Below are 27616 nucleotides of genomic sequence, written 5' to 3' on the forward strand. Positions count from 1 at the left end.
TTATCATGACATAGGACCATGTTTCCTAAAGAACAGTCTTATCCCTATTTCATTAACCATCACACCCATTCAGGCAGAGAGAGTATTGTCAACCCCATTGATCAATTTCAACTTGTGGGGGTCTGTGAAGAGAACCTTTCCTGCAGTTGCCCCTTCCCCTGGAGATGGGGTATGCCTCTGCTCTCTTGGCCTTCCAGAATATCATCAAAATCTGGCTCTGCCAATTAGCATGGGATACTAACATGCAACCTTGGGATGGCTAGTGGATTGAAGGGTAGATTGCTACCTCTGCTGATTTAGCTTTTTTACTCTCCACTGAATTTTGTTCTAATTTGGGTTTTTTAAAAACCATGTTACTTTATATAGTTGTATGGTTTTATTTGTAAATCATCCAGACTCATGCAGGTGAGATGAGCAGTAGAAATTTGATTACGGTATTTAAACAATTACTGTCTCTCCAGTTAAATGGATGCAAATTTCAGCTGAATCACCTAGAAGAGAGCTGCACCTAATCCCTAATATAATATAAATTTAGTATTTAAATATAAATAATATAAAATAATATACATTTATTAGGAATGTTATACTATTTGATTACTTGGGGAACCGCCTTCTGCAGCATGCATGAATCCCAGCAACCGGTGAGGTCCCACAGAATCGGCCTTCTCCAGGTCCCGTCAACTGGACAATGTTGCTTGGGGAAGAGCCTTCTCTGTGCCCCCCCCGAGATTCGCACTGCCCCCACCCTCCTTGCTTTTCACAAGAGTCTTACGACTCATTTATGCCACCAGGCCCCCTGGCCGAGGAATGTTTGTATGGTTGTTGTTTGAATGGGTATGACTGATTTTAACACAACTGGAGATTGTAGATTGTTTGTTTAGCTTTAATTTAATAGGAGTTAGCTATTGCACTCTACCTATGAGCCGCCCCGAGTCTTTGGAAAAGGGCGGCATACAAATCTAATAAATAATAATAACAACAACAACAACAACAATATTGTATTTGTTGTTTTTATATGTTGTAAGCCACCCCGAGTCCTCGGAGAGGGGCGGCATATAAATCCAATAAATAAATAAATACATTTGTGTTCTACAAATATTATAAATATAATATGTAATGTTATATTGTAATACTTGTGGTACATTTGGTTCTACTGATTCCATTATCGCCACTGGGTCCCTTTCCTCTGGCTAACGCAGAAGGTTAGTCACCATAGGTCAGTGATGGCGAACCTTTTCGGCACTTGGTGTGTGCACTTATCTGGGCCACAACCCGGAAGAGGAGGTGCCCAGGTCGCATGCGCCCCTCCCCTGAAAGTGAATTTCTGGTTTCTGCTGCACGCAAGCCTGCTGGGCAGCTAGTCTACCAGCTACTGATGCACATGCATGTTCAGCGATCAGCTGCGTATGCTCACGCAGGTAAACAAAAGACCAGCTCTTCCAGTTTCAAACAGTGCCGCATGCGTGAAGGCCAGCTGATTGTTGCGCACCCATGCACGCCAGAAACCCAGAAGAGGAATGGGTGACACTGCGCGTGCTGGGTGACATGATTCCACATGCCACTTTGGGCATACATGCCATCACAGACATAGAGGTTGTATTTGGTAAGGAGATTTTATTTGATTCAGTATAAAATGCCATAGGCATGACTAAAATAATAAATAGAGCTTGCAATGGCAGTTCTATTTCAGTATGACTCAGTCTTCACTACACAATGTAATGAATATCTTCAGACCTTAAATGAGTTCAAAGAATCGAAACCATATATATCAGCTTTGATTAAACTGAAAAATGCTATAAATGCTATAAAACTGGTGAAATGCCAGTTGACTCGAGAAAGGCAATTATCTTTATCTTCAAAAGGGAAATAAAAGGAAGACAGAACTACAAACCATTAATATCTGGGAAGATTTTGAAAATGAATTATAATGCAACCAATCTAACCATTTTGAAAACAAGAATACAGTATAGAAGTCAGCATGCCTTTATGAACAAATTTTGCTAGTGTAACCTTTTTTCATTTTTAATGAGAATACTGTATTTACTTAATAAATGATGGGTGTACTGTATTGGAAATACTGTATATCTAAACTTGAGGAAAGTATTTATGTGATTCTGTAATATTAGATTAGTTAATTAATGTTTAAAGTGTATTTGCAGTTGTCTAGACCCAGACAGTGCTCCTTAATGGTTCCTTATAAAATTAAAGTAATGTATCCAACAGGGGGCTATAGCTATTGATCATATGCCCAATATTTGTTTTGTTTTGTTTTTTCATCAAGAAAGGAGAAAATACCTAATCTCCATTCATTTATATGTGGAAAAGAGGGATTTGACTCTTGCCCTCTTCAATATATGCAACGTGATATTTCTATGAGAATTTGTTAGGAATTCTTACATATTAAAAAACATAAAAATCTAAATCCTTTTGGTAAGTTATACTAGAAAATGTGTTTTTTTTTAATTTCAGTCTGGAAGAACAGCTCTTCAGATTGGGGACAGCTTAAATGCTGAAAAAGCCACTTTGATTGTGGTTCACACAGATGGCACCATTGTGGAGAGTGCAGGTCTGAAGGGGCCATCTGCACCTCTTACTACAGGTAAAATGTGAACTGGTGGGACCTTTTTGAAAATGTCATATAGAAATGCAGTATAAATTTATAACATATTTTTTTCAACATTGCATAAGCAAAATAATGTTTGATTAACAGAACTTTTGGTTTTTCATTCCATTCCTTCTCAAAAGGGACACTTTAAAGAGGGACACTTTAAAGGGGCTGTGGTCTGCCCACTTCTTAAGAAACCATCTCCGGACTCCACCCGGTTGGATAATTTCCGACCTGTGTCCAAACTTCCCTTTTTGGGGAAGATAGTTGAGAAGGTGGTCGCATGGCAGCTCCAGAGGTCTGTGGGTGAAACAGATTATCTTGACACCTACTATTCAGGTCTAGATTTGGGATCATAATGTCATTGGTCGCACTTTTGGATGATCTCTGGAGGAAGCAGAATGGGAATAGTGCATCCATCTTTGCTCTACTTGACCCCTCGGGGGCTTTCAATAAATTGACCATGGAATTCTCCTGGGGAAGCTTCAGGGGATGGGAGTGGGAGGCCTTGTGCTATCCTGCTTCACTTCTGCGGGCGCTCTCAGTCAGTGTTGGTAGGAGGGTGAGAAATCCAGTCCTTGCCCACTGCTTTACAGGGCTCCACAGGGCTTGGTACTCTCTTCTCTCCTGTTCAACATTTATAAGAAGCCACTGGGTGAGATTATCCATCACCATGGACTGAGAAATCATCAATATGCTGATGATATTCAGCTGTATGCCTCGGTCCATGATGAGTTAAATAATGCCGTGTCCTCCCTCTCGCAGTGCCTGGAGGCTGTTAGGGGCTGAATGGGGAGATGGGTTGAAACTAAACCTTGGCAAAACTGAGTGGCTCTGGATTTGGGGTTCATTGGCTCAGGGAGAATTGCCACCTTTGGTCTTGGACAGGGTGGCACTACCCCAAACAGATCCTATGCGTAATCTGAGGGTTCTCCTGGACTCATGATTCCTACTCAAAAAGCAAGTGGCAGTCATGGCCAAGAGGGCCTTTGCACAACTGTGGGTTGTGCATCAGATATGCCCTATCATGGACCAACAATCCCTACTCACAGTCACTCATGCCCTAATCACTTCCCGTCTTGACTATTGCAACATGCTCTGTATAGGGCTGCCTTTGAAGAGCATCTGGAAGCTCCATTTGGTTCAAAATACAGTGGCCTACATGGTTTTTTGCAGAAACTTGGTGTGCACATGTATCACCTCTCTGATTGGTTGCCGATTTGCTTCCATGTGCAATCCAAGCTGCTGGTTGTCATCTTTAAAGCCCCCCATGGCTTGGGACCAGGTTATCTGAGGGACCATCTCTTTCCGGTCACATCTACCTGATCCATCAGAGCAGGGAAGCAGGGAATGTTGCAGGTTCCATCCCCGAGGGAGATACACCTAGTGGGACCCAGAAGAAAGGTCCCTTCTCCATGGTAGCTCCCTCTCTCTCTCTCTGGAACATCATTCCCCCAAGAGAATGGCCCCACTCTAATATTCTTCCAGAAAGTGCTACAAACCTGGTTCTGCCAGGGGGCCTTGGGAACCCAGAGTGGGATGGAGCCAGGGGTGGGTTGCTGCCCAGATGGGGGGGGGGAATGCAGTGGGGTAGCAAAAATGGAGCTCCACCCCAGAGCACCCAATTTGCACTGAAAGATGTTGAAAGAAAATGCAGGGTGTCCTGCATAAGCCACGACCACAGAGTGGTAGTAAAAAATTTGGTAGCCCTTCACTGGATGGAGCCCATTAAATGGCTCGTGTGATCTGCTTACGCCAGGGCAGGGAGGATGTGAGAGGTGGGGGGTGATTTTTTTATATTGTACTATATTAATTTATTTGATTCTTTTTGTTAGTTTTTATTGTTTTAAATATGGTCTTATATTCTATAAGCCATCTTGAGTCACCATAGCGAATAGGTGGCAATATCAATTCAATAGATAGATAGATAGATAGATAGATAGATAGATAGATAGATAGATAGATAGATAGATAGATAGATAGATAGAAAGAATGCCTCCTCGCACTCAAACCCACAGAAGACTAGTCTTCTCATTAGGATCAGCTATCTGGTACCATGTGAGCAATCTTCCATCTTCTCCTTTTCTTTTATTTGAAGGATCTCAGTCCCCTTCTACTCAGTTAACATCTGGTCAAGAAAAAGGTGGAACAAAATATAATTGGGACCCATCAGTGTATGACAATGAACTGCCTGTGCGATGTCGAAATATCAGTGGGATATTGTACAAAAACCGACTTGGTTCAGGTGAGGAATTTCAACCTATATTTTTCTGATCAATCTGAGTCATTAAGAACCTGTCAAAATTGTTAACCCACTAAGGTTAAACATTTGCTTTCACTAAGATTTAAATTTCTTAATATTCAGGATATTTCTCCATGAGTTTGTAACATGGTCAATCTTAGAGTTATGACAGGATCTGCTTTTTAAATTTGGTAGCAATGCAAATGTGGAGAATTCCCTGCCTATAAGGAGAATTCCCTGCCTATATTCAGTGTTCTTCTGTCCTCCAAAATGCCACCCAGATAACATCTTGATCTGTTGTGAGAGTACAGAGTACAGAGAGGAAATACTACCTTGGATACAAATCATTGCATGCGTCAAGGCATCTAAATGAAAGCTATTTGCCAGGGGTGCAATGTGAATTTTTTCCCTTCTAGTTCTGTGGGTGTGGCTTATTTTGGGGCATGGTTTGATGTCTGGCAGGCATGGTTCAGGCTCAGGCATGGCCAACTTGTAAAATGTAGTGAAACTCACTTAACAATGTTCTTACTTAGCAACCAAAATGTTGGCATCAATTGTGGTCATAGGTTTTTCTTTTTCCTTTCCTTTCCTTTCTTTTCCTTTCCTTTCCCTTCCCTTCCCTTCCTTTCCTTCCCCTGCCATCATATATCAATATCTAATCTATCTATCTATCTATCTATCTATCTATCTATCTATCTATCTATCTATCTATCTATCATCAATATCTATATCATTTCTCTCTCTCTCTCTCTCATCTGTCTGTCATCTATAATCTATTTTCCAGAATTTTATTACAACACATACAGGTTCAAATCTGGCAGAGAAAAGATACAGCTTGTTGTTTTTCCACTCACCCCCCATCCAAAAAACCATCCAAAACCAGCATGCAATATTAAACAGCCTGGAAAAACGTTTGTGTGAACACAGAGGCTGCATTGTGCCGTACTTCTCCAGACTGCAGATCAAGAAGCCCAGAATATCTTTGGAAAGAGAGTTAAATTTGAGCAAATAAAAGAGGGGACGTGGAAGTTCTCCCCCTCCTTTCCACTGCCTAACTGGAAGCAGGAGAATTAAAATGAAGTTTTCCCTGGATTTGCAGAAACCTTCTTTTTGATTGTTTTTGCAGAGAGAGAAAAGAAAGTGGGGAGGGAGTGGGGGTGTTTCTGGAGCTGCCTTGCTCTGAATCAACCCCCATATACGAGGGGCTGGTGAGTCCCGTCCTTCCTTGAGGATGTTTTTTGTAGTTATATACACTGCTCAAAAAAATAATCAAACTTCTGTGAAATCAAACTGTCCACTTAGGAAGCAACACTGATTGACAATCCATTTCACATGGTGTTGTGCACACTCAACTTTTACAGAACCAAGTATTCAATGAGAATATTTCATTCATTCAGATCTAGGATGTGCTATTTGAGTGTTCCCTTTATTTTTTTGAGCAGTATTGTTCTCCTGCGTGGATGCGCCTGGCAGCGACGGCAACAGGGGGGGGGCAGAGTTTGCCTGCGTTCTCTGCCATCCTGGACCCAAACCATGTGAGGGGAGTTTTCCAGCACGGCTCAGTTTTGCGATCATGGAGAGCTTCTTTGGGAGAGGCAGCGGTGACAGCAGAGATTGCTTAGGAGAGGCCAAGGAAGCTCTCCGTCATCCCGGAACCATGCCACAAGCAGCAGGTTACCTGTTGAGGCTCTGGGCCTCAGCGCGTGAGCCGGAAGGGAGGCAGCCGAGCATGGCCCGGAATAAATTATTTTCTAGATGCATGTTACTCATCTCAGTGTTGTCCTTAGCTGTGAATGGGAAGGGAAGGGAAATTGTCACTTGCATCGTCATGCTCCGTTTTGTGAAACTATTAAGAGTGTTTATATTGGGAAGGCATTTTTTTTTAGTGGGAAGGGAACTATTAGTCTGCAGCTTGCAAGGAAAAGTTTTTGCCGACTCTTCTGAGACTCATTTGTATAAAACAATTATGAAGCAGGAGTTGTTTCTTTGTGTTATCCTGGACTAGGTGGTCGGGGTCGTTGTATTAAGCAAGGGGACAACTGGTACAGCCCCACTGAATTTGAAGCTATGGCTGGAAGAGCCAGTAGCAAAGACTGGAAAAGGAGTATTCGTTACGCTGGGAGGCCAATCCAGTGCCTTATTCACGTAAGATTCCTTACACATCTTTTTCCTCCTACTGTCACATATGCCACAATCATTCTTGCTGATTTCAGTGGGATTGATTCCTAAATAAACCCACATGGATTATGACATTTGAAAGAGTTGCATCAGGTGCTGTATTTGTACTTAGGTTTATACAACATATTTCTTGAAAATGGAGAAGGTGAATATCCAGCAGGTTATTCCCTTAAAACACAGGAAAAGTGAAGGATTTAATAAGCATTATATTGGAAGTGGGAGATGAGAGAAAAGAAAAGAAAATCTAGCTACTCAATTTTCTGGTAGTAGCATCCTTTCATATCCAGTGTTCTTTTCACTAGAGTTATATTTCATGACACCCATTTCATAAATTGCCTGTACTTTAGAGAGCTCCCTATTTGCATTATTTGTGGTTCGGCAGCATCTGGAGATTTGTGTGCTGTAAAGAAGCAAGGCAGTGGTGGACACAGAGGTGAGGGGACAGGACCACAGGATATGATACTAGATTAATTGGTTAATTTTACTTTAAAGCAGTGTTCGAACCAAGCCCGCAGTGCTGGAGAACTAGGAAGGGCTTCTTTGTGTTAATCCTGGATAGCTGTCAGTTTTTCCAAAATAATATTGTTCTTTTCCAGTTTTAATATTTTTTTAAAAGTTTGTTATAAAAAAATTGCAGGATAATATACATAAAAGTTACAGCATTAACTTTTTGCCTTACATTTCAGTATTTTTATACTAACAAAGTCAATCAAGTCATCAAAACCTAAGCTCAGTTTTTTTGTCAGTTTCGATCACAAAGTCCAGAAGCAATTTCCAAGTAGCAACAAAACTACATGGATTCTTCTCTTGCATATATGTGCTTCGGCAGCACATATACTAAAATTGGAACGATATAGAGAAGATTGGCATGGCCCCTGCGCAAGGATGACACATTTGCTATCCCATCAGCTTTATCATTTTTACTATCCATTCGTCCATTGTGGGAATTAATATGTCTTGCCATTTTTGTGCATATACGTTTCCTAATACTGCTCTTTCCTATCAATTTAGGATGGAATACTAAATCCCCATGCGGCCTCCTGCACTTGCGCTGCGTGTTGTGATGACATGAGTCTGGTGAGTCTAACAACTGCGACTTGGATTACTTGATGATGTGCTGAACTACTACCGTGTTTCCCCGAATAAGCCCTAGCCTGAAATTTTTGTGTGCTTCTAATATAAGCCTTGCCATGATTGCTTCGGCAGCACATATACTAAAATTGGAACGATATAGAGAAGATTGGCATGGCCCCTGCGCAAGGATGACACGCAAATCCATGAAGTGTTCCATATTTTTTCTAAACAGTCCTTGGGAGGCTTTCCCTGCCTATCGCCAGCCTCCCCAAACCTGGAAGATAGAACCAGGAGAGAAGAAAGGAGATGGGAAACAACAGTGAGAAGGCGGGGTGGGGTGGGGATGGGTACATTTGCCACCCCTCTGGCCAATTATGTATTTATATATAATAAAAAGAAATAAAACTCAGGGAAAAATAATAATAATATAAGCCTTGACACCAAAATAAGTCCTAGTTAAGGTTGTCATGGGGGGGGGGGGCAACGTGGCCAGCACAAGGTGCCAAGGGCATGGAGGCTGACAGTGTTCGGCAGCTGTCGCAGCCTGCACAGTGCAGGTGAGTTGATTATCTGTCCAAGCAGTAGGCAAAGGTGGGGGGGAGGCACATGATCCGACGTGCCATGTGGGTGGCGAGGAAGCTGAGAGACAGGCAGTCAGATGCAGAAGGCTCGTCTTCATGCAGTAGCACTGGCAGCAGATGGAGGCAGAGGTGCAAGGGGAATGCAGGCGACCCTGATGCAGCATACAGGCCCCAGGCAAGCAGAGCAACACAAAAATGAACCTCCCGCAACCGCCATCCCACTGTCTCTCGACTTGCCTGTGTCTCGTGCAGCGCATTGAAATTGCATGCCTCCCCCAAGCGACTCTGCCTCCACCTGTTGCCAGTGCCGCTGCACAAAGACAGGGCTCCCGTTTGCCACTCTGGCCCATCAACTCTTGGCTTTCCAGTGGCCTGTGTGCACATTTGGATTGTGTGTCTCTTCCTGCACCTCGGCCACCATCTTTTGCTTGGATAGGTAATCAATTTATTTGTACTGCACGGGCTATGCAACCCCAAGGGGTGCCGGGCTGCAGCTGATGCGGATAATGTCAGCCCCTGCCTGCTCACTATCTTTTGCACGCATGCTGGTGTGTGTGTGTGTGTGTGTGCGTGTGTGCATGCCCAGCCAGACTGATCCCGATGTCGTTTTCCCTTAAAAATAAGCCCTAATGCTTCTTTTGGAGCCCCAAAAATATAAGACTGGCCCTTATTTTCAGGGAAACATGGTATATGTTGGTTATCATATAGAGATGATTTATAAATACTGTGGGCTGAAAGATCCTTTGTCAGACAGGGAAAGGCAGCAAGGAGACTAATAGGATTCTATCACCATTTCTAATAAATATATCTCCGTGTTGGCGAATCTATGGCATGCGTGCCACAGGTGGTACGTAGAGCCATATTGGAGGGCACGCGAGATGTTGCCATATGTCAGTTCCAGCGCACATGCTCATTCTGGCCAGCTGATTTTCGGCCTTGGGAAAGGCCATATCACCCTCTGGACACTTCAGGGAAACTTCCCTGAAGCCCTGGAGTGCCAAAAAACATCACCCAATGGACAAATCGGAAGTTTGGAAAACGCACTTCTGTTTTGCCCATTATGCTGTTTTTTTGCACTCTGGAGGGTTCAGGGAAGCTTTCTGAAACCCCAGAGCACAAAAAACAGCCCAATGGACAAACTGGAAGTCTGTTTTTCTGAACTTCTGGTTCGCCTGTTTGGCCATTTTTTCACTCTCCAGGCTCTGCATACTCCAAATTTATTGAACTGCACTTCTTGTCAATTGTAACCTGTCAGAGTACAGTATTTCATTTTTTATTGACCCAGAGCTAGCAGTGAGGGAATTTGTAATCCGCCACACTTGAAAGTAGCTCTTTGGGGGAAAAAATCTGAACATTTTGGGTACATGAAAACTAGTCTTAGAGGAACATTGGGCCCTTAAAATTCTCACATTTCACTAACATTTTATACCTTACCTTTAAAGAATGTGTAGTGTAACATGAAATGAAAATAATTTGGAGTACATTGCCAGAGCTGTCCCTTTTATTGAATTAAAAAATAATGTATTATTTGAACTGAAATATTCAATATGTTAGTCCATACATTATTCAATAATGTTCAATATATTGAATATTGTTGAAGTTTCTCATGCCAGGCATTACAGCAATAGCAACTGAGCATTGAGCTGTCTGTTAATATTATTTATAATTGAAGAATTTCATATTTATCAGAATTGTGAATGTAAGAAGATAGGCCTGAGTGGCTTTGGACTGGGATCCTTTGTCAGTATTATAGAAATCTTTTAGATCCTGTGTTAAATTCATTGTGTCAAGATGTCGATTTTATTTTCTTTGGTGAGGCAATTTATGTAAAGCTTAGATTATATCAACCAGCAAAAAACGAACAAGTGAACAAACATTGATTTTGTCTCCAGAAAGAATTATTGCCATATTCTGACAATGGTTGCTTTCCCTTTATCAGAGTGGTCCCATAAGACTGTTTGTCCCCTATAAAAGAAGAAAAAAAGAGAATGAATTGCCTACAACTCCAGTGAAAAAGGATTCTCCAAAAAATATCACCCTGCTTCCTGGAACTGCCGCCACCACATGTAACGGTTTCACAAATGAATCCTAACAGTCATTTAACATTTATCATTGTTTTTGAAATGACAAAAATTTCAGTTTCAAAAACAGTTAAATATTCAATTATCATTGTACACTTTGTAAGAAACAACTTTTCCTCCTTTTCAGCTTTGTCACTTTAGTATAAATTGCAAACCATCTTAAGTTCCCTTTTGGTACCCTTAATCCTTGTTTGATCTTTATTTACTAGCTGACGGTTTACTAGCTGATGGTTATAATTTGAGTATTAGCATCAAGAAAATATTTGCAAATATTACTTAAATTATTTAATTTTAATGTTTGCTTCCCATCTTAATCAAATATGTTCTTTTTCGCCCTGAGCTGTCTTTTTGGTGTGTTAAAACTTTTAGACTTATTAATTTGGCCTGTTGCATTTCTTTCAATCAGAGAAGATGTCTGATTGTTTTTGGAAAGTTATATCTTATAAACCCAGTGGGGTGTTTCTGCTGGGTAGAAACAAAATTGGGGAGATCCTTTGATCACTAAGTATTAGCATTCTACTTAATTCTGAAAATATTTTCATCATTTTTTAGTCACTGTGACTCCTTCAGGACAGATTACAACTTCCGGCACTTTGACCTTTGATCGTACAGCGGCCGTGGAGGCCACAGCTATTATCTCAGAAAGTCCGTCCCAAGGTGATGTTTTCACTGGTACCACTGGTGAGTAAGACAAATCTACATCCATACGTGATCGGGATACTTCTTTATACCTACATTTTAGAAGGAGGAATCGGGCAGTGATGAAAGAAGATAGAAAACGTGATTAATAGCACAAACCCAGAAAATTCTATCAATGAGTTCAGTGGGGTTTATTCTCACATACAGGTGTATGAGATTGCAGTGTAAAGCAGTTGCTTCAATCAATTGCCCAGCCTCAGGAATGAGCCACAGATAATATTTTTGGAAAGGCCATTTGTTGTGGTTAGCTCTATTCCCTCTGTTCCAAGGCAGGACTCTAAATCAAAATAAAACAGAATTGTTACAAGATCAAAACCAGAAGTACACACACACATATATATATAACATATTTTTGCTGATAATGGAAAGGAAGGGAGACTAGTATAGATATACTGTATTTCAAGCTTATAGATTATAGTTGTCAGCTATAAAAAGTTTATCTGTCTTGGAATATGGCCCCTAGTGGGGCCGAGAGGCAAAAAGAAAGCTGTATGCTCTTCCCATATTTGTGTATACCAGGGTGACTGGACAAAAAAAATCATATACAATGTTTCCTCGCTTTTTGCGGGGGATGCGTTCCGAGACCGCCCGCGAAAGTCGAATTTCCACAAAGTAGAGATGCGGAAGTAAATACACTATTTTTGGCTATGAACAGTATCACAAGCCTTCCCTTAACACTTTAAACCCCTAAATTGCAATTTTCCATTCCCTTAGCAACCATTCAGATTATTACTCACCATGTTTATTTATTAAAGTTTATTTAAAAAAATATTTATTTAAGGCAGATGAAAGTTTGGCGATGACATATGATGTCATCGGGTGAGAAAAACCGTGGTATAGGGGGGAAAACCCGCAAAGTATTTTTTAATTAATATTTTTGAAAAACCGTGGTATAGACTTTCCGTGAAGTTCGAACCCGCGAAAATCGAGGGAACACTGTATATATATATATAATATATGTAACATATTTTGCTGATAATGAAAAGGATGGGAGACTACTATAGATCTATTTCGGGCTTATTTGCCTTCATCAGGTAGCCACACCCTTACTGGAATTTGAACCTGGAGCCTCTGCCTTGTAAGGCAGAGACCTTAGCCATTAAGCTACAGGCTCATCTCCTGTATCAGCTTGTACCAGGGAATGATTATGTGCAGTGAAGGGCTACCAACATTTTTACTACCACACTGTGGGCGTGGCTTATGCAGGACACCTTGCATTTTCTTTCAACATCTTTCAGTGCAAATTGGGTGCTCTGGGGTGGGACTGAATTTTCTTTACCCCACTGCGTTCCTCACTGTCCGGGCAGCAGCCCACCCCTGGTTATGTGTGATTTTTTGTCGAGTCACCCTGGTATATTGGTATATATAAATATATATGATATTATATTCTTACACGGGAAGAAACCAAATATGCCAAGACCTTCATACCTGTATATTATTATATATATAATCATTTAATCAGTTTACAGGTAAACACAGGCAGAAAGAGTTAGTTTCATTTCAGCAGAGTTCAGAGTGAGAGAATACAGAGTATGGACCTGGAGCCATGCCCAGCCTTAAGCTTAAGTTCCAGTTTTGATTCTCTGCACAGACTCAAGTGTGTTTAGTTCCCATTGGCTGCCTTAGTTGCTATGCTTATTCATTACCTGACCTTGTTACCATTGGCTCTCCCAGTTCATGAATATCTTAACATGTATCCCTTCAAGATTGCTTTGGCTTTTTGCTCTTGTTTGCAATTTCATACATTTTGAGCTTTCATTTTCCTGACATCAAGTCTACAATTCTGTGCTATCTGTATGCATCTTTTTTGTCAAGCTTTCCATCCAAAAGAACATCTGTGTATGTTCTGTTTTACTTTCAGATCCTTGTTAAACTTCTGTGGTCATCTTATTTCCCCGTCCCCTTTAAGTGATTTGCCATTGTGCTTTTGATGTCTCATTTTTAAGAATTCTTATCCATTGTCTAATTAGTTTCTCCTTTTATGGACTCATATTTATTTTTTTACTTTATAAAGAACTTTTTTTTAAAGTCCAGATTTTGTATTCAGATCCTCTTAGTTATTTTTTTAAGAACTTAAGCATAATGTGATCAATATACTTTTGTACAGTGTTACTGGTTCCTTGGCTTCTTCCTTGGCTAGGCCTTGCTGAATACAGTGGTCCCCCGATTATCGTGAGGGTTCTGTTCCAGGACCCCTTGCGACAATCGATTCTTCGCGAAGTAGCGGTGCGGAAGTAAAAACACCATCTGCGCATGCGCAGATGGTGTTTTTACTTCCGCCGCAGCAGCGAGGAGCCGAAGATTGGGGTTTCCCCGCCGCCCACGCAAACTCCTCGCTGCTGCTGCGCCCGCCGCTTGTCTTGTCCGCCCGCCGCTTGTCCGCCGCCTGCCTGCCCTTCGCCCGCCGCTCGCCCACCCTTCGCCCGCCCACGCCGTTCGCTCGCGCCGCTTCCCAGCTGAGTCCTGAAGCCAGAAGGCAAAGGCGAACTTCCGCGTTTGGCTTCGGGACTCAGCTGGGAAGCAGCGCTGGGGTTTCCCCACCGCCCACGCAAACTCCTCGCTGCCGCTCGCCCGCCCTTCGCCCGCCCACGCTGTTCGCTCGCGCCGCTTCCCAGCTGAGTCCTGAAGCCAGAAGGCAAAGGCGAACTTCCGCGTTTGGCTTCGGGACTCAGCTGGGAAGCGGCGCTGGGGTTTCCCCACCGCCCACGCAAACTCCTCGCTGCCGCTCGCCCGCCCTTCGCCCGCCCATGCCGTTCGCTCGCGCCGCTTCCCAGCTGAGTCCTGAAGCCAGACGGCAAAGGCGAACTTCCGCGTTTGGCTTCGGGACTCAGCTGGGAAGCGGCGCTGGGGTCTTACTGGCCGCCCACGCAAAGGGGAAACCCCGGCTCCTCGCTGATGCCCGCCGCTCGCCCTCCCGCCAGCAAGAGGGGGAAGACCCAGGGAAGCCGCCCAGCAGCTGATCTGCCCGGGGAACGCAAACTCCACCATCTACGCATGCGTGGCCATAGAAAAAAGGGGCGCGCATGCGCAGATGGTGTTTTTACTTCCGGGTGGAAAAATCGCGATATAGCGATTAGCAATGATCGAGAGCGTGAAACTCGGGGGATCACTGTAATTAGTATCAGGTCAAAGATAGTTGCTCCTCTGGTGCCTTGCTCCACTCACTGAAAGATAAATTTTTTAGTAAGATGTCTCAGGAATTTCCTGGAAGGACCATACTCAATGGAGTTTGACACTCAAACAGATTTTGAGATAATTGAAATCCCCCATCCCTGGTACTTCATGTTGCTTTGAAAGATTTGCAATTTGCTTTTGTAAAACAGCATACATATTTTTTCCTTGGTTGGGCAAGAATAATGGACATTATTACAATACTGCTTTTATTTGCTGTTGAACAATCAAGCTCAGAGACAACCAAAGACCCCTCATTTTAACTCTGAGCTATAATATTCTCCTTTATTGGTAAAATATGGATTTAAACATTATTAGGAATCTTTTATGTGGGGCATTTTTAAAATTATAACAAAGAGAATAAGGGAGAAACCTCTTAGCAATACATAGAAATCTGCATTGTCTTACCTAAGGGTAAGTACTGCGTGTTTCTTTTTAAATTACCCAGATAATCCAGTGGTGGGGTGGATTTAGGTCTCACAAAATCATTTCATTTCTGACCATCTCACTGGTATTTTCACTTTGAATTTATCAGTTTCTTCGATTCTAGTTTTAATGATTTATATTGAAAGGGAAATGTATTTCCATTAAATAGTAAATGCAGGAGCTTGAGCATGTTTTGATCATGCAAGACACGATATTTTCTTACTAAGTGTTCTACTTTCCTTCATGTCTTCTTACCTTTTGTGAACTTCCAAGATGTAACATCCAAACCAGTTCCTTTAAACTCTGACTTTACTTTCTTCTTAACAGTGCAAGATACAAACCTTCAGCAGCAACCTTGTCAGGTCAATCATCCAGAGCCTCACTATCCAAGTTATCAGGACAGTTGTCAGATCTCCGCATTCCCCGAAGCAGCTTTGCCAACTTCTCATCCCAAAATTGGTAAGATTTTTTTTGTCTCTAAAATAATCTCCACATTGTTAAGTTATATAATTCAGTATTTTTCTGCGTGGGAGTAAATATACTCGGATATTGGGAAGTAAAGGTTAGGGTTAGGGTAAGTCACCTGAGTAGTGCAGGTGTGCTAGGGTGCTGCTGATGTCCTCGTGTAGGAGGAAAAGAGCAGGAATTATAGGTGGAAGGATAAAAATAACATTGGTTTTGAATGCAGCACTGTCAAGGATCCAATCCAAGTGCTATGTTTTGTTAGAACTGTTGTTCTATACAGGCCAGATGATTGCGGATTTGGAGATTGGAACCATTATAACCTGGCAGTGGTTGTGTTAAGGCAATTGTCAGCTTAGGTACAGTTTTAGGAACTTTCAATTTCTTCAGGATGGGGACTATTAATTTGACTTGCTCTGAAAAGATATGGAGTTCTCTTGACTAAGCAAGAACACTAATCCTCTGGGAATATCTAGTTCATAGCTCCGAATCTTCCCAACCCTTCCTATCTACCCCAATATGGTTCCTTGGTTTAGAGATGAATTGCTGGCTTAAGGGGAGGTGGAAAACTTCACACACAGGTGCCATGAAGCTATTAGTTATACCATATTGTATTTTTATAAGGTTCCCTGTATGAATACAGTGAGACTTTAAAAGGATTTTGACAAGATAAGGGTGTGTTCATTCATGAAAAAGTGACGGAATAATTTGAGGGCTATCAAAGTAGCACCCGAACCAGTAGCGACCTGCTGGTGACATCACGATGATGTCACCAAACCGTATCTGTCGTTGCTAATCTGAGGGCACTGCCCTCTTTTTATATTTTTTTCTGATTAAAAAAAAAATTAAATCCTTCAGAGCATGTGCAGAAGCCGAGTTCTGGCACTGTACATGCAGTTGCCATCTGTTTTTTGGCTTTGTTTTTTTATCATGCTGTGTGGGAGGAAGTATACTAGCAGCGAGATAAAGTTAGGACCCAGCCCTATTTCCAGGGTTCCCCCTCACACCTCTTTTGGCTTCCAGAGGGCTGTAGGGAATTTGCTAGGCCCAAAAGGGGTGGGTGGGGGGCTTCAAGGGAGAAAGAAAGAAAGAAAGAAACAAACAAACCCTGGCTGTTTGGGGATTCCCATGTGCATGGAATTTGAGTTGAGAGCTTATTGTAAGTAGCTGCTAAGCTATCGTTCTCAGACTAAGCTAATCAACAGTGGAACTCTAAGAATGCCAGATGATCAATGGACATGCTCTCAGTTTCAGAATGTCTGGCTTTTCTTTCTGCTAGCCAAGACCTTATGGGGTTCTTCACAGGAAGGGAGAAAGGGAGGGAAGGAGAAATAGAGTGAGAGACAGAAAGAGAGAGAGAGAGAAAGAAAAAAAAGAGAAAGAAAAGAAAAACAGAAGGGAAGGGAGAGAGAGAAAGACAAGAAAGAAAAAGAGAAAGAAAGAGATAAAGAAAGAGGAAGGAAGAAGGAAGGAAGGAAGAGAAAGGAAGGAAAGAAGGAAGAACCACAAACTCTGCCACTAGACATGGGTTCAGAAGACACTTTGAAACAGCACATTAATTTAGGGCTGGAAGATATCTCACAGATCATCTAGTCCAACCCTGTGCTGCAGCAGGAAACCATGAATTGTCTGGATTATTTTGGTGCCTCTAATAGAGAGGAAAATTGCCAGAAAGGAGAAGGGGTTTACTAGGACAAGGCTGCCATGCAGAGGAAAGCAGAAATAGTCCTTGACTTATGACTGCAATTGAGCCCAAAATTTTGGTTGCTAAGCAAGAGCGTTGTTAAGTGAGTTTCACCACATTTTACTCAATCCATGACATTTCCTGGCTCTAACAGTGATACGCAAGCCTGCCAGAGAGGAAGGACTGCCTCTGAGTCTGGACTGTGGATCCCTCTGCCATCTTGGATTCCATCTTAGTCCTGGATTCCACTACTACCACCACTTGAGAGAAGTAATGAAAGAAAGAAACATTCTGCATGGATTTAGTATCTCCCATTAATTTTGACTTTTGTGGAAAACTAGAACAACTGAATTTGTTAAGATTGAAAAAATATCACTGAATATGTGGTGAAGTCTCCAAATTATAGAATGTGTATTGTCCCTCAGGCACTGGATTTCATTAGCCTATTACCATCACTAACAACACTAACACTTTTCTTTAGCACTAGGGCTTACAAATTACCATTTCCCCCCCTTTTTAATTATGTTTTTGGCCTTACTGTATGATAGATTAGGTTGAATGTGTATGGCTGCATAGTTAGGGGTTTTATTATGTTATTAATGCCTTCTTAAATGAATTTAATTTTTTATTATTAGATTTGTAATGTATTGTATTACTGTTATGCTGTGAGCCACCCCAAGTCTTCGGAGAGGGGCGGCTTACAAATCTAATAAACTATAAACTATAAGTATTGTGAGAGGCCACGCTACCTGAAAGTTGGCTAGCATCTGGGCTGATTGTGCCCTTCCCCTTTAAAACCTTTTCCTAGATAGCCCAGCTGCTCAGCAACAAGGAGGTATAAAAGCTGAGTGGAAAAGCAGCTGTGAGTGTATTGTTGTGGCAGAGTTTTTGGTGTGTTGAAGTTGTTCTGGAAGTGAGAGGGAGGTGGTTTTTGTTCTTGGTGGAAATAGAACTACTGGAAGCAGCCAAGCGACACTAACACTTTTCTTTAGCACTAGGGCTTACAAATTGTATTGGTTTAGAGTTAATAGTAGGAGTAAACCTGGGGAAGTGTGTGAAAAACAACTATTGAGTACTACCCATTGTGTGCTTGTGTGTGGGATGCCTAAAGTCCAAAGGGACTTGTGTTGGTCCTATGGGGTTTTGGGAGCCCGTTGACTTTGGATATAGATAAAAGAATCTGTGATACCCTTAAAGCTGGTTTGTTATTTTAAATTGTTGATACAACAGGTTGATTGCTGCAGTTGTTACAGTCTGCTTGCTCTGTGTTTGTTTGCTTCAGTTCTAATATTTATTAAAAGCATATACCTCCTGTTTCCAGATTCCTATAGTAAAAAAAATGCTACTGCATCATGGAGAAACCATTCAAAATCTAAAATATTCAAATGTTCTTGTATTGGTTATTTGTAATGCAACTAGAAATGATCAATACTTTACTATGATGAAACACTCAGTGGAAGCAGCTTAAATTATTGATTTCTGAACAGAACTGAACTGAGAGGTCTTAGTCTGCTGCCTGGCTCTCGACCAGAACCAAATTGAATGGCTGTGGATGACAACTAGGATGGAAGACGGATCTGGCCAACTTTCAGGTACAGTTCCTCTTGATTCAACCTTATTCTGTGTCTCTGTCTTTTAGTGTTGACCTCACTCCCTGCCCTGGCAGTGCCACCTGCTACTCCCACTAAGACAATATCCTCCTCTGTGATGAATGGGCTTGAAATGACAGAACAACGGAACTGGTTGTACCTAGAGGAGACCGTCAATTCTCTGCTTAACACAGCTCGGCAGTTGAAGACGCTGATTGAACAAGCTAAGCAGGCCAGCTCTTCCTACAGAGAAGCTTCTGTTTCCCAAGCGAAACTTCAAGCTGATGCAGAAAGGAAAGAGGTAATACATAGTGTTTCAAGAAAGGAATCCATCTTGGCCCCAAATATTTTATAGTCATACAGCCAGGGAGTCGTAGGAAGGGGAGGAATGTCGCCCAAAGAAAAGCCTCTGCTAGGGGTGGTGATTGTTCCTCAGCACACAGAGAGAAGTGGAAATGGAGCACCTTCCATATCTTACAGGTTGCAACGCCTTGGTCTTTTCAGCCTTGAAAGACGGCATTTAAGGGGTGACTTGATCGAAGTGTATAAAATCATGCATGGGATAGAAAAGGTGGATAGAGAAAAAATATTTTCTCTATCACACAATACTAGGACAAGGGGACAATCCCTAAAGCTCATAGGTAAGAAAGTGAGGACAAATCAAGGGAAATATTTCTCCACCCAGAGGGTTGTTGGTTTATGAAATTCGCTTCCAGAAGCGGTTGTGACTGCTGTCAGCCTTGATAGCTTCAAAGCAGGATTAGACAGATTCGTGGATGCCAAGTGTATCGGTGGTTATTGAAACGGATGTCCAAGTGCCACTTCTATGTTGGTTGAGGCAGGCAGGATTCCCTTGAGTACCATTTGTTGGGGGTCAGGGGAAAGGGAGGGTTTTGCCTTCTCTTTCTGCTCAAGATCCCCATGGACAATTGGTGGGCCACTGTGTGACACAGAATGCTGGACTCGATGGACTTTGGCCTGATTCAGCATGGCTCTTATGTTCTTATGTAGAAGGGGAGAGAGAGGGAGAGGGAGAAAAATGGAGAGAGAGAAAAAGAGAGGGAAAAGAGAGAGAGATAACTTTCTCTCATAGAAAACATAGAGCCACAAAACCTGGGTAGACATAGCTGGAAACAGGTCATGTGATTTGGTGGGAGTGACAGACTTGGCCACGCCCTCCCAGGTTTTGTGGCTCCAGGTGTTTTGTTTTCTCTGGGAAATGTGTCCAAGTGGCTCTTTTTGAGTTTTTAAGGTTTCTGACCCCTGGTGTATAATTTAGTACACAGAATATACAGTTTGATGTGTGTTTAAAGATGTACACTTCTTAATATTACTTAAATAAGTCTTCACTCATGTTTAAGATACAAGCACTCCACAAAGCCATATTTCCAATAGAAAACTCGTTCTTGCAACTATGCTTCCCAGAGCAGCATGAGGGAATTGTAAAGAGAAATTTATGATGTCTTTCCATTTTTCCAGTATCAGAGTCAGTTATTTCAGCATACAGAAGACGTGGATGGAAAAACAGAAATTATTATTAAGGTAAGCCCAAAGATTTAACGTGAATGGTATCTAAGGGACTATCAAGCGATTTCCATGTTCTTTTTTGATACTGAATGGTGGCTTCACAGTGGCAGCAGCCTAATGGTCTGAGATTGAGCGTGTTAATGCTGATGTGGCTAAGCTGGCCTTGTTCCTAAGACAGCAACTTATCTCCCATAAGGAATTGGCATCCATTTTGTCAGCTTCCTTTAGCCCCCAAGTCTTGAAGAGGCCAATAATGGTGGTGTGTTTCTGATCTGCCCTTGTGGTCATTACATTAATAGCTGGTAGATGGGAATGTATGGATTGTTTCTTTTTACAGTGTGTTTTGAATTAGTAGAAGGTGATCTTTTACCATCTGGTGCTATGGGGCCATTCCCTGGGGGAGAATCTGGGGGCGGACAGTGCCCTAAAATTGCATTTATGAATAGGGGAAGGTGATACCCCAACAGTTTGGTGGGAGCAGACTGCAGTTGGTACAAAATACAGCAGCACAGACTGTGACTGAGTGCCTTTCAGCTTACCCATTTTACTTGCTTGCTCCATGAGCTGCATCGATTGCCATTGTGCTTCTGACTTTTACTACATTGTGCTGGTGTTCACCTATAAAGCTCTCCACAGCATGGGGCCAAGCTTATTTGCAGGACTACCTCCCCCCCACAGTTATGTCTGCCCCTCCAAACGGAAGAGCAACCATGTTTACATAATCTTCCTTGAAATTTGGCTAGAGAAAAAAAGCAGTATTCCTCTCCCCAAGTAGTCAGTCTAAATTCCTCGGAGGAAGAGTTAATCTGATCTCGGGTCTCCTGCTTCTCAGCTATTTTGGTTTGCCTTTTCAGCTAGTCCTTTTTTCCCCTTTCTCTGTTTACCAAGCTCTTTATGAGTGTCACGACAAGTTCTCATTGGAGGCTCAGCTTTGCATACAGTCACTGAAATGAGAGAAATCTGTGACATTGGTTATACTTCAGTTTGCAGAGAATTTATTGGCGGAAGGCGCAAAGAAATTAGGCGTTGATCACTGTGAATCAGTTGAGCCTGAAACTAAGTCTATCTCATATATTGCATATGGCAGGCCTGTCAAACTGACAACCTGTGGGCCAAATGCATCATGCCCAGGCCACACCTACCCTGGTTCCCCCAAAGGCAAAAGAAAAAAGTCACAATACATCACGATATGTCACATGACACAATCAAGTTCGATACCCATGATATGTGGTCTCGCTAAATGCTTTTGTAGCAGGGCAATTTATTCACGATTCCTTCCTGTACTCACCTTGTACAGAGACAGTAATCATGCCTAAGTAATGATATGAATTGCAAGCTAATTGAGCTGTAAATCCATCTCCCTCATCTTCTGCTTTGAACGAGCTGTTGGAGCAGACAGGTTAGAAATACAAAACAAAATGATATTTTCCCAAATTGCCCAGGTTTCCTATCACATTAAAACTTATGGCCCGAATATAAGAGATTGTTTGGTATTAATCATGTAAACTTTAAAAAGGTCTGACTTATCTTGAGGCCGGTTCCTTAATCTTGTGCTCTTCCATATTCTATTCTCTATCCGCCATTCCGCATTCTGTTATTAACAATTCAGAATCATTAGACTTTGATACGTCTTTCCTGCTAGCATGTTTTAACCATAAAACTACTGAGAAATGCCAAATTGCCTACTCTTTTGAAGACTCTTGTTCCTGCCCCAGCATGAGACAAAAATTGCTAATGCAATGGTCTTTTATATTTATCAATATATAGTGATACCTTATCTTACAAACTTAATTGTTTCCAGGACGAGATTCTTAAGGTGAAATGTTTGTAAGACGAAACAATGTTTCCCATAGGAATCAATGGAAAAGCGATTAATGCGTGCAAGGCCAAAATTCACCCCTTTTGCCAGCCGAAGCACCCGTTTTTGCGCTGCTGGGATTCACCTGAGGTTCCCCTCCATAGGAAACCCCACCTCTGGACTTCTATGTTTTTGCGATGCTGCAGGAGAATCCCAGCAGGGGAATCCCAGCATCGCAAAAACGAGCGCTTCGCTGGCAACGGAAGTCCAGAGGTGGGGTTTCCTATGGAGGGGAACCTCAGGGGAATCAGTGAAATTGCAGCATCGCAAAAACACCGAAGTCTTCGAAACCCCACCTCCGGACCTCTGTGTTTTTGCGATGCTGTGATTTCACTGAGGCTCCCCTCGCTGGGAAACCCCACCTCCGGACTTCCGCTGCCAGCGAAGCACCCGTTTTTGCGCTGCTGGGATTCTCCTGTTGGGATTCCCCTCAAGCATCACAAAAACACGGAAGTCCAGAGGTGGGGTTTCCCATGGAGAAAAGCCTCAGGGGAATCCCAGCAGCGCAAAAACGGATGCTTCGCTGGCAACGAAAGTCCGGAGGCGGGGCATCCCAGCGGTGGCGGTGGGTTTGTAAGGTGAAAATAGTTTGTAAGAAGAGGCAAAAAAATCTTAAACCCTGGGTTTGTATCTCAAAAGTTTGTATGACGAGACGTTTGTAAGACGAGGTATCACTGTAATTGCAATTTTTAATGAAATTATAATTTAAAAACATCTTTTTACAACATAGATTTTGGTTACTCAAAAGTTCTTGATAATTACAAATGCATGGGAGTGTGTGATCATATATGGATGGGTGGATGGTAACAGTATATTTGCTTTTCAGATCTTTCTGTCCACTGCAAGTTGTCCTACCTGTTCAGTTTGCTGCAACATTATAGTCAGAGACAAACAGATACTTTACTTGAAATGTTCTACTTCGTATTATCAGTATAAATTTGGGCTGTCTTTAATGCTTGAAAGAAGTTAGGGAATGTGTTTTAATTGTGAAGGAGTGCCCAGTTTCTGTATTAAGAGAATTGTACCAGTACAGGGGCGGCAGAAATTATATTTGACTTTCTTTATTTATACTTCATGTGCAACCTCCTTTTACTTCCATGTAACTTGTATTCTTTGCCTGCAATCTCACAGCAATCCTGTGTAAACTGTGGCCGGGAGGCAATGAATGAATGCACCGGTTGCCATAAAGTCAATTACTGCTCGACGTTCTGTCAACGGAAGGTATCACACCCCTTATGAATACAGTTGCCCTGCAGAGCTGAAGGAAGCAAGTGCCCATGTATGATCTAGTACTTTTGAGCAATCAACAATGATTATATTAGGAGTACTAGGTTAGAGCTGCAAAAATCCAGCTCTTTAGCAAAGAGTTAAAGAAAACCCCAATGTTTGATCCCATGTAGTGGTTGTTTGGGTTTGTAGACCAGACTTTGCATCCCTGGACTAAATCAAGGAAGGACTATTTTCCCTTCTAAAAAATATGAAGGATGAAGTTTCTTGGTTTTTATTCCTTTTGGTTTTCACCTTTTGGTATAAAAGCAAAACACTTAGAAACATGGGTCTCTTAGTGTCAGAGCAGGGATGGGGTGCCCAAGCAATTGGTCCTTTTTTCTTTTAATTAATTTTTTTATTCATTTTAATTACAATATAAGACTTGCACAACATAAAACAAGTGTTTTGAGAATTGTGCCCACCACCAGACAAACATTCATACCCACCACCAATCAGGGGTGTTTCTTGTATAAACCATGTTGATTAAAGAAGAAGCAATTGGTTCTTTGGACCAAAGATAATGAGCAATTATCTCATTAAGTTTTATTATTAATTCAATAAAATAAACTTAAAAGGATAACATATAAAAGCATACGTACCAAGTAAAATGATACCCAACTCTTACAAGCTGTCAGGAGCTCCATAATAGGGACAGCAGAGATACTCCAAGGGCAGCCATAGTACCCAATTTTATTTATTAATTAAATTCATTTGCCACCCATCGCACTGTGAGGCATCTCTAACAACCAGTATTGGTTAATACTGCAATGTTAATATATTTTAGTATTAACCAATGCTAAGTTCTGTGTAGAAACTCCCAACAAACAAAAACCATCCCAAGATTTCTATCAAAACCGGGAACCATCATTTCATGGTCCTGCTTTTATGGTCATGAGATTGTAAGATCTGACATTAGCTGAGTGGCATATAATTCTGGGAGGGGTAACTAAAAGTCTGAGAGTTTCACAGATTTGCAGTGAAGAATAACCCCCTCCCACCTCCTTTTATTCAGCAAACAAGAGCAAACAAACAAGCAGGTTAGCTCAGAATAAGCTCTAAACTTCTAGGCCTTTCTTGATACAAAGGGAGAAAAAAAAATCAAAATATGTCTTTCTCAGAATAACAACGATCTTCTGCATTGCCACTGCACTACAGGTTCTCTTTAATTTGGTAGCATGGTGCTTTGCTGCCATTTACAACTTAGTGCAATTTAATTTTGGATTTTAATACATTTCTCTTTTAGTTTGATAATTTCACTGGGTGTTTATGCTTTCTCCTTTTTCCAACTTGTCTAGGATATGTATTTAAGAAAGATGGAGCGTACCAAAGATTTTAGCACCCAATTGCTAAGCGAGCTTAGGAATTACTTGGGAGGGCAAGTATGTGAGAGTCGTGGTGTCTAGTGCTTTATTTATTCATAAATAAAATGAGTAATGCTATGTGAGAATGACCTTGGGAGACAGGGCAAGAAGATGCAGCCAAGGGAATGATAAGATAAAAGGCAGTTTGGTTTGCAGCAAGAATGCGGACTGGCTAAGAGATTCAAAGAGAGACTTCCTAGTTTGAGGAAAGGTGGGAAGAGGAAGGGTGGGAAGTATTTGCAGATTTTCAAACCTTACAGACAGGAAATTTGATCAGATGAATTAATTATAACTTATTGAAAGCTTACATGAGTATTTCAAGTCTGGAAGTACTTCTCTCCCTTCCCTCGCAGCTCCCCCCAAAAACTAGGGAGGGCCTCTTCTACGTCTCTTGCCTGCTACTGGCTAAGCTGCCTTTTTATCTGACGTTTCCCTTGGCTGTGTGATATTGTCCGGTCTCCCAAGGTCATTCCCATATACCATTATGTAACGGTAGCATTCCCTGCCCCTGCTGTATGCTGCTGTACTTCACTCAATAATTGCTTCCAATTCACAGTCTGTTTCTTTGTGCTCATTTTCAGGATTGGAAAGACCATCAGCATATGTGTGGGCAGTCAGCCGCAGTAACTGTTCAGACAGAAGAAGATCATGATACAGATAATGCGATTGAAAAAGTTATTGTCTAAAACCTTTCTTCCAATTTCATGGATTGTGTGGTGCAGCAGTCTGGCTGGACCAGCAATTCTTCTGCGAATTTCTGTGATAAACAAAATAAAACATAAATAAAACCCTTCACCGAGATGGCGAAGGCATAGTATTACTTGCACGTTGCTGGCCAACATATGTATTTTCTCTAACTAAGCAAAAAATTAAACCTTAAGGGGGTAAGAGCATCAAGGAGCTCCACTGTTTTAAGGGGACTTCGGAAGCTGATGGATCTTCACAAACTGCTGTAAAACAGATTCAACTGTTGCCTCTTGCTGCTCTGATGGATTATGGGATTCTTTGAAGTATTTTGAAAATGTTATTTAAAGCAGCTTCTGGGTCTGCATCCTTTTAAGATTACTCTGATGAGGTTTCAATAAAGATTATAACAGCAAAAGGTCTTTGTGATTCTTGTTCAAATATGCAGCAGTTCTCCTTTTCAGTAAATTTGGTTTCCTGATCTCTATTAAATATTAACTAAAACATATATGATTCTATTAATGAATTTTTGTGTGTTATTTAGGAGTTGTCTATAAAAATTATCCAATATGATAAAAAATATATATGGTGCTTACAGTGTTGGAAGTATCACGAACCTATAGTTGTAGATGTTACACTGATACATGTAGAATATTTGAATACCTAGAGAATAATTATTCAATAGTTAGATTTGAAGGTCTTGCAGGAAACTTCAAAGCTGAAACCTCCCTTGTTGAGTTCAACATTTGAAAATGATGTATTCATATCCATATGGCCATCTTTTTAAACATACAGAATTGTTTGTTGGACCTTTCCTTCTTTCAGTAATTTTTAAATCCCTTTCTCTCCTCAGATTTTGTTGTAGTCTTCCAGCGAAGTAGCATGGCCCAGCTTTGTTTTTCAAGATCAACTCAGATCAAGTAGATTCTGTTATTTGCTGGACCTATTAAATCAGGAGTCTCCAACTCCAGGCCTTGACCCATTTAGAACCGAGCTGCAGAAGTGGCAGGCAAGCACACACAATCAGTGGATGAGCCTGTTCATACATGCGTCATTTGCATGAATGGCTGCAACGCTTGCCCTCTGCTCAAACAAATGAAGCTGCGCAGGCATGCACCTGCCCACTGCTTGCACAGAACCAAACACCCCCCACCCACCCCGCTGGTCCACAAAGCCAAAGAGGTTGGGGAATTCTGTATTAAATAATTACACTAATAGTCCACACTCCTGAACCCTGTAGACTTCAAACTACTATCCTGTTATTCTGCTAGACATGCTCAACAATCTACAATAATACAGAGTAGAACAAATAGCATTTTAGCATTGCTGAATTGCCTGCTATTCCAGTGAGATGGTAGAATTTGTCCTACTGGGGACTGAAACAGCAACAATTGTACTTATTTGTCAGTCACATGCCAGTGAGGACATGTCATTAAATCTCAATTGATTGCAAGAATACATAGATAAATTACACTCTGGTATACAGTGATCCCTCGATTTTCGCGATCTCGATCTTCGTGAAACGCTATATCGCGATTTTTCCCACCCGATGACGTCACTCTCTTCCTTCCTTTCTCATCTTTCTTTCTCTCTCTCTTTCTCTATCTTGCTTCTTCCTCTCTCACACTCTCTTCCTCCCTCTCTCATCTCTTTCCTTCCTTCTCTTTCTCTATCTCTCTCCCTCTTGCTGGCGGGCGGCGGGCGGCAGGCGGGCGGGCGGGCGAGCGGGGGCATCAGCGAGGAGCCGGGGTTTCCCCTTTGCGTGGGCGGCGGGGAAACCCGGATCTTCGTCTGCTCGCTGCTGCTGCGGCCGCCCAGCAGCTGATCTGCTCGGCGGCAGCAGCGAGGAGCCGAATCGGGCTTTCCCCTTTGCGTGGGCGGCGGGGAAACCCGGATCTTCGTCTGCTCGCTGCTGCTGCGGCCGCCCAGCAGCTGATCTGCTCGGCGGCAGCAGCAAGGAGCTGAATCGGGCTTTCCCCTTTGCGTGGGCGGCGGGGAAACCCCGATCTTCGTCTGCTCGCTGCATACAGAAGCGAGGCGCTTCCGGGAACCCTGGGCGGACGTCACTTCCTTTCCAACGTGGGGGGAAACCACCCCTTCCAAGAGGAAGGCGCTTTCGTCCTCT

General features: G+C 42.1%; 1 protein-coding gene and 2 non-coding genes across 7 annotated transcripts in view; all 3 read left to right on the forward strand.

The window, feature by feature from the left end:
• The window catches only part of DEAF1 (DEAF1 transcription factor), a 28914-nt gene extending 3005 nt beyond the window's left edge, over window positions 1-25909 (forward strand). For 3 of the 5 annotated variants that reach the window (XM_070765576.1, XM_070765595.1, XM_070765603.1), the window contains 11 exons: window positions 2470-2599; window positions 4704-4850; window positions 6853-6992; window positions 8037-8102; window positions 10620-10746; window positions 11314-11442; window positions 15385-15516; window positions 18843-19093; window positions 20272-20334; window positions 23309-23398; window positions 25389-25909. In XM_070765576.1, the coding sequence (XP_070621677.1) occupies window positions 2470-2599; window positions 4704-4850; window positions 6853-6992; window positions 8037-8102; window positions 10620-10746; window positions 11314-11442; window positions 15385-15516; window positions 18843-19093; window positions 20272-20334; window positions 23309-23398; window positions 25389-25493 (1380 nt within the window). In that variant the 3' untranslated portion in view covers window positions 25494-25909. Of the gene's footprint in view, window positions 1-2469; window positions 2600-4703; window positions 4851-6852; window positions 6993-8036; window positions 8103-10619; window positions 10747-11313; window positions 11443-15384; window positions 15517-18842; window positions 19094-20271; window positions 20335-23308; window positions 23457-25388 lie in introns of all 5 variants that reach the window. The other 2 variants (XM_070765585.1, XM_070765609.1) reach the window with 1 other exon arrangement.
• Window positions 7843-7946, forward strand: LOC139158281 (U6 spliceosomal RNA). Its single transcript, XR_011557671.1, has one exon. It is a non-coding gene; the product is annotated as a U6 spliceosomal RNA (small nuclear RNA).
• Window positions 8220-8322, forward strand: LOC139158278 (U6 spliceosomal RNA). The gene has a single exon (XR_011557668.1). It is a non-coding gene; the product is annotated as a U6 spliceosomal RNA (small nuclear RNA).
• Window positions 25910-27616: the final 1707 nt, after the last annotated feature.

This window comes from Erythrolamprus reginae, chromosome 1 (assembly GCF_031021105.1).
Source record: "Erythrolamprus reginae isolate rEryReg1 chromosome 1, rEryReg1.hap1, whole genome shotgun sequence".
Taxonomy (NCBI): Eukaryota; Metazoa; Chordata; class Lepidosauria; order Squamata; family Dipsadidae; genus Erythrolamprus; species Erythrolamprus reginae.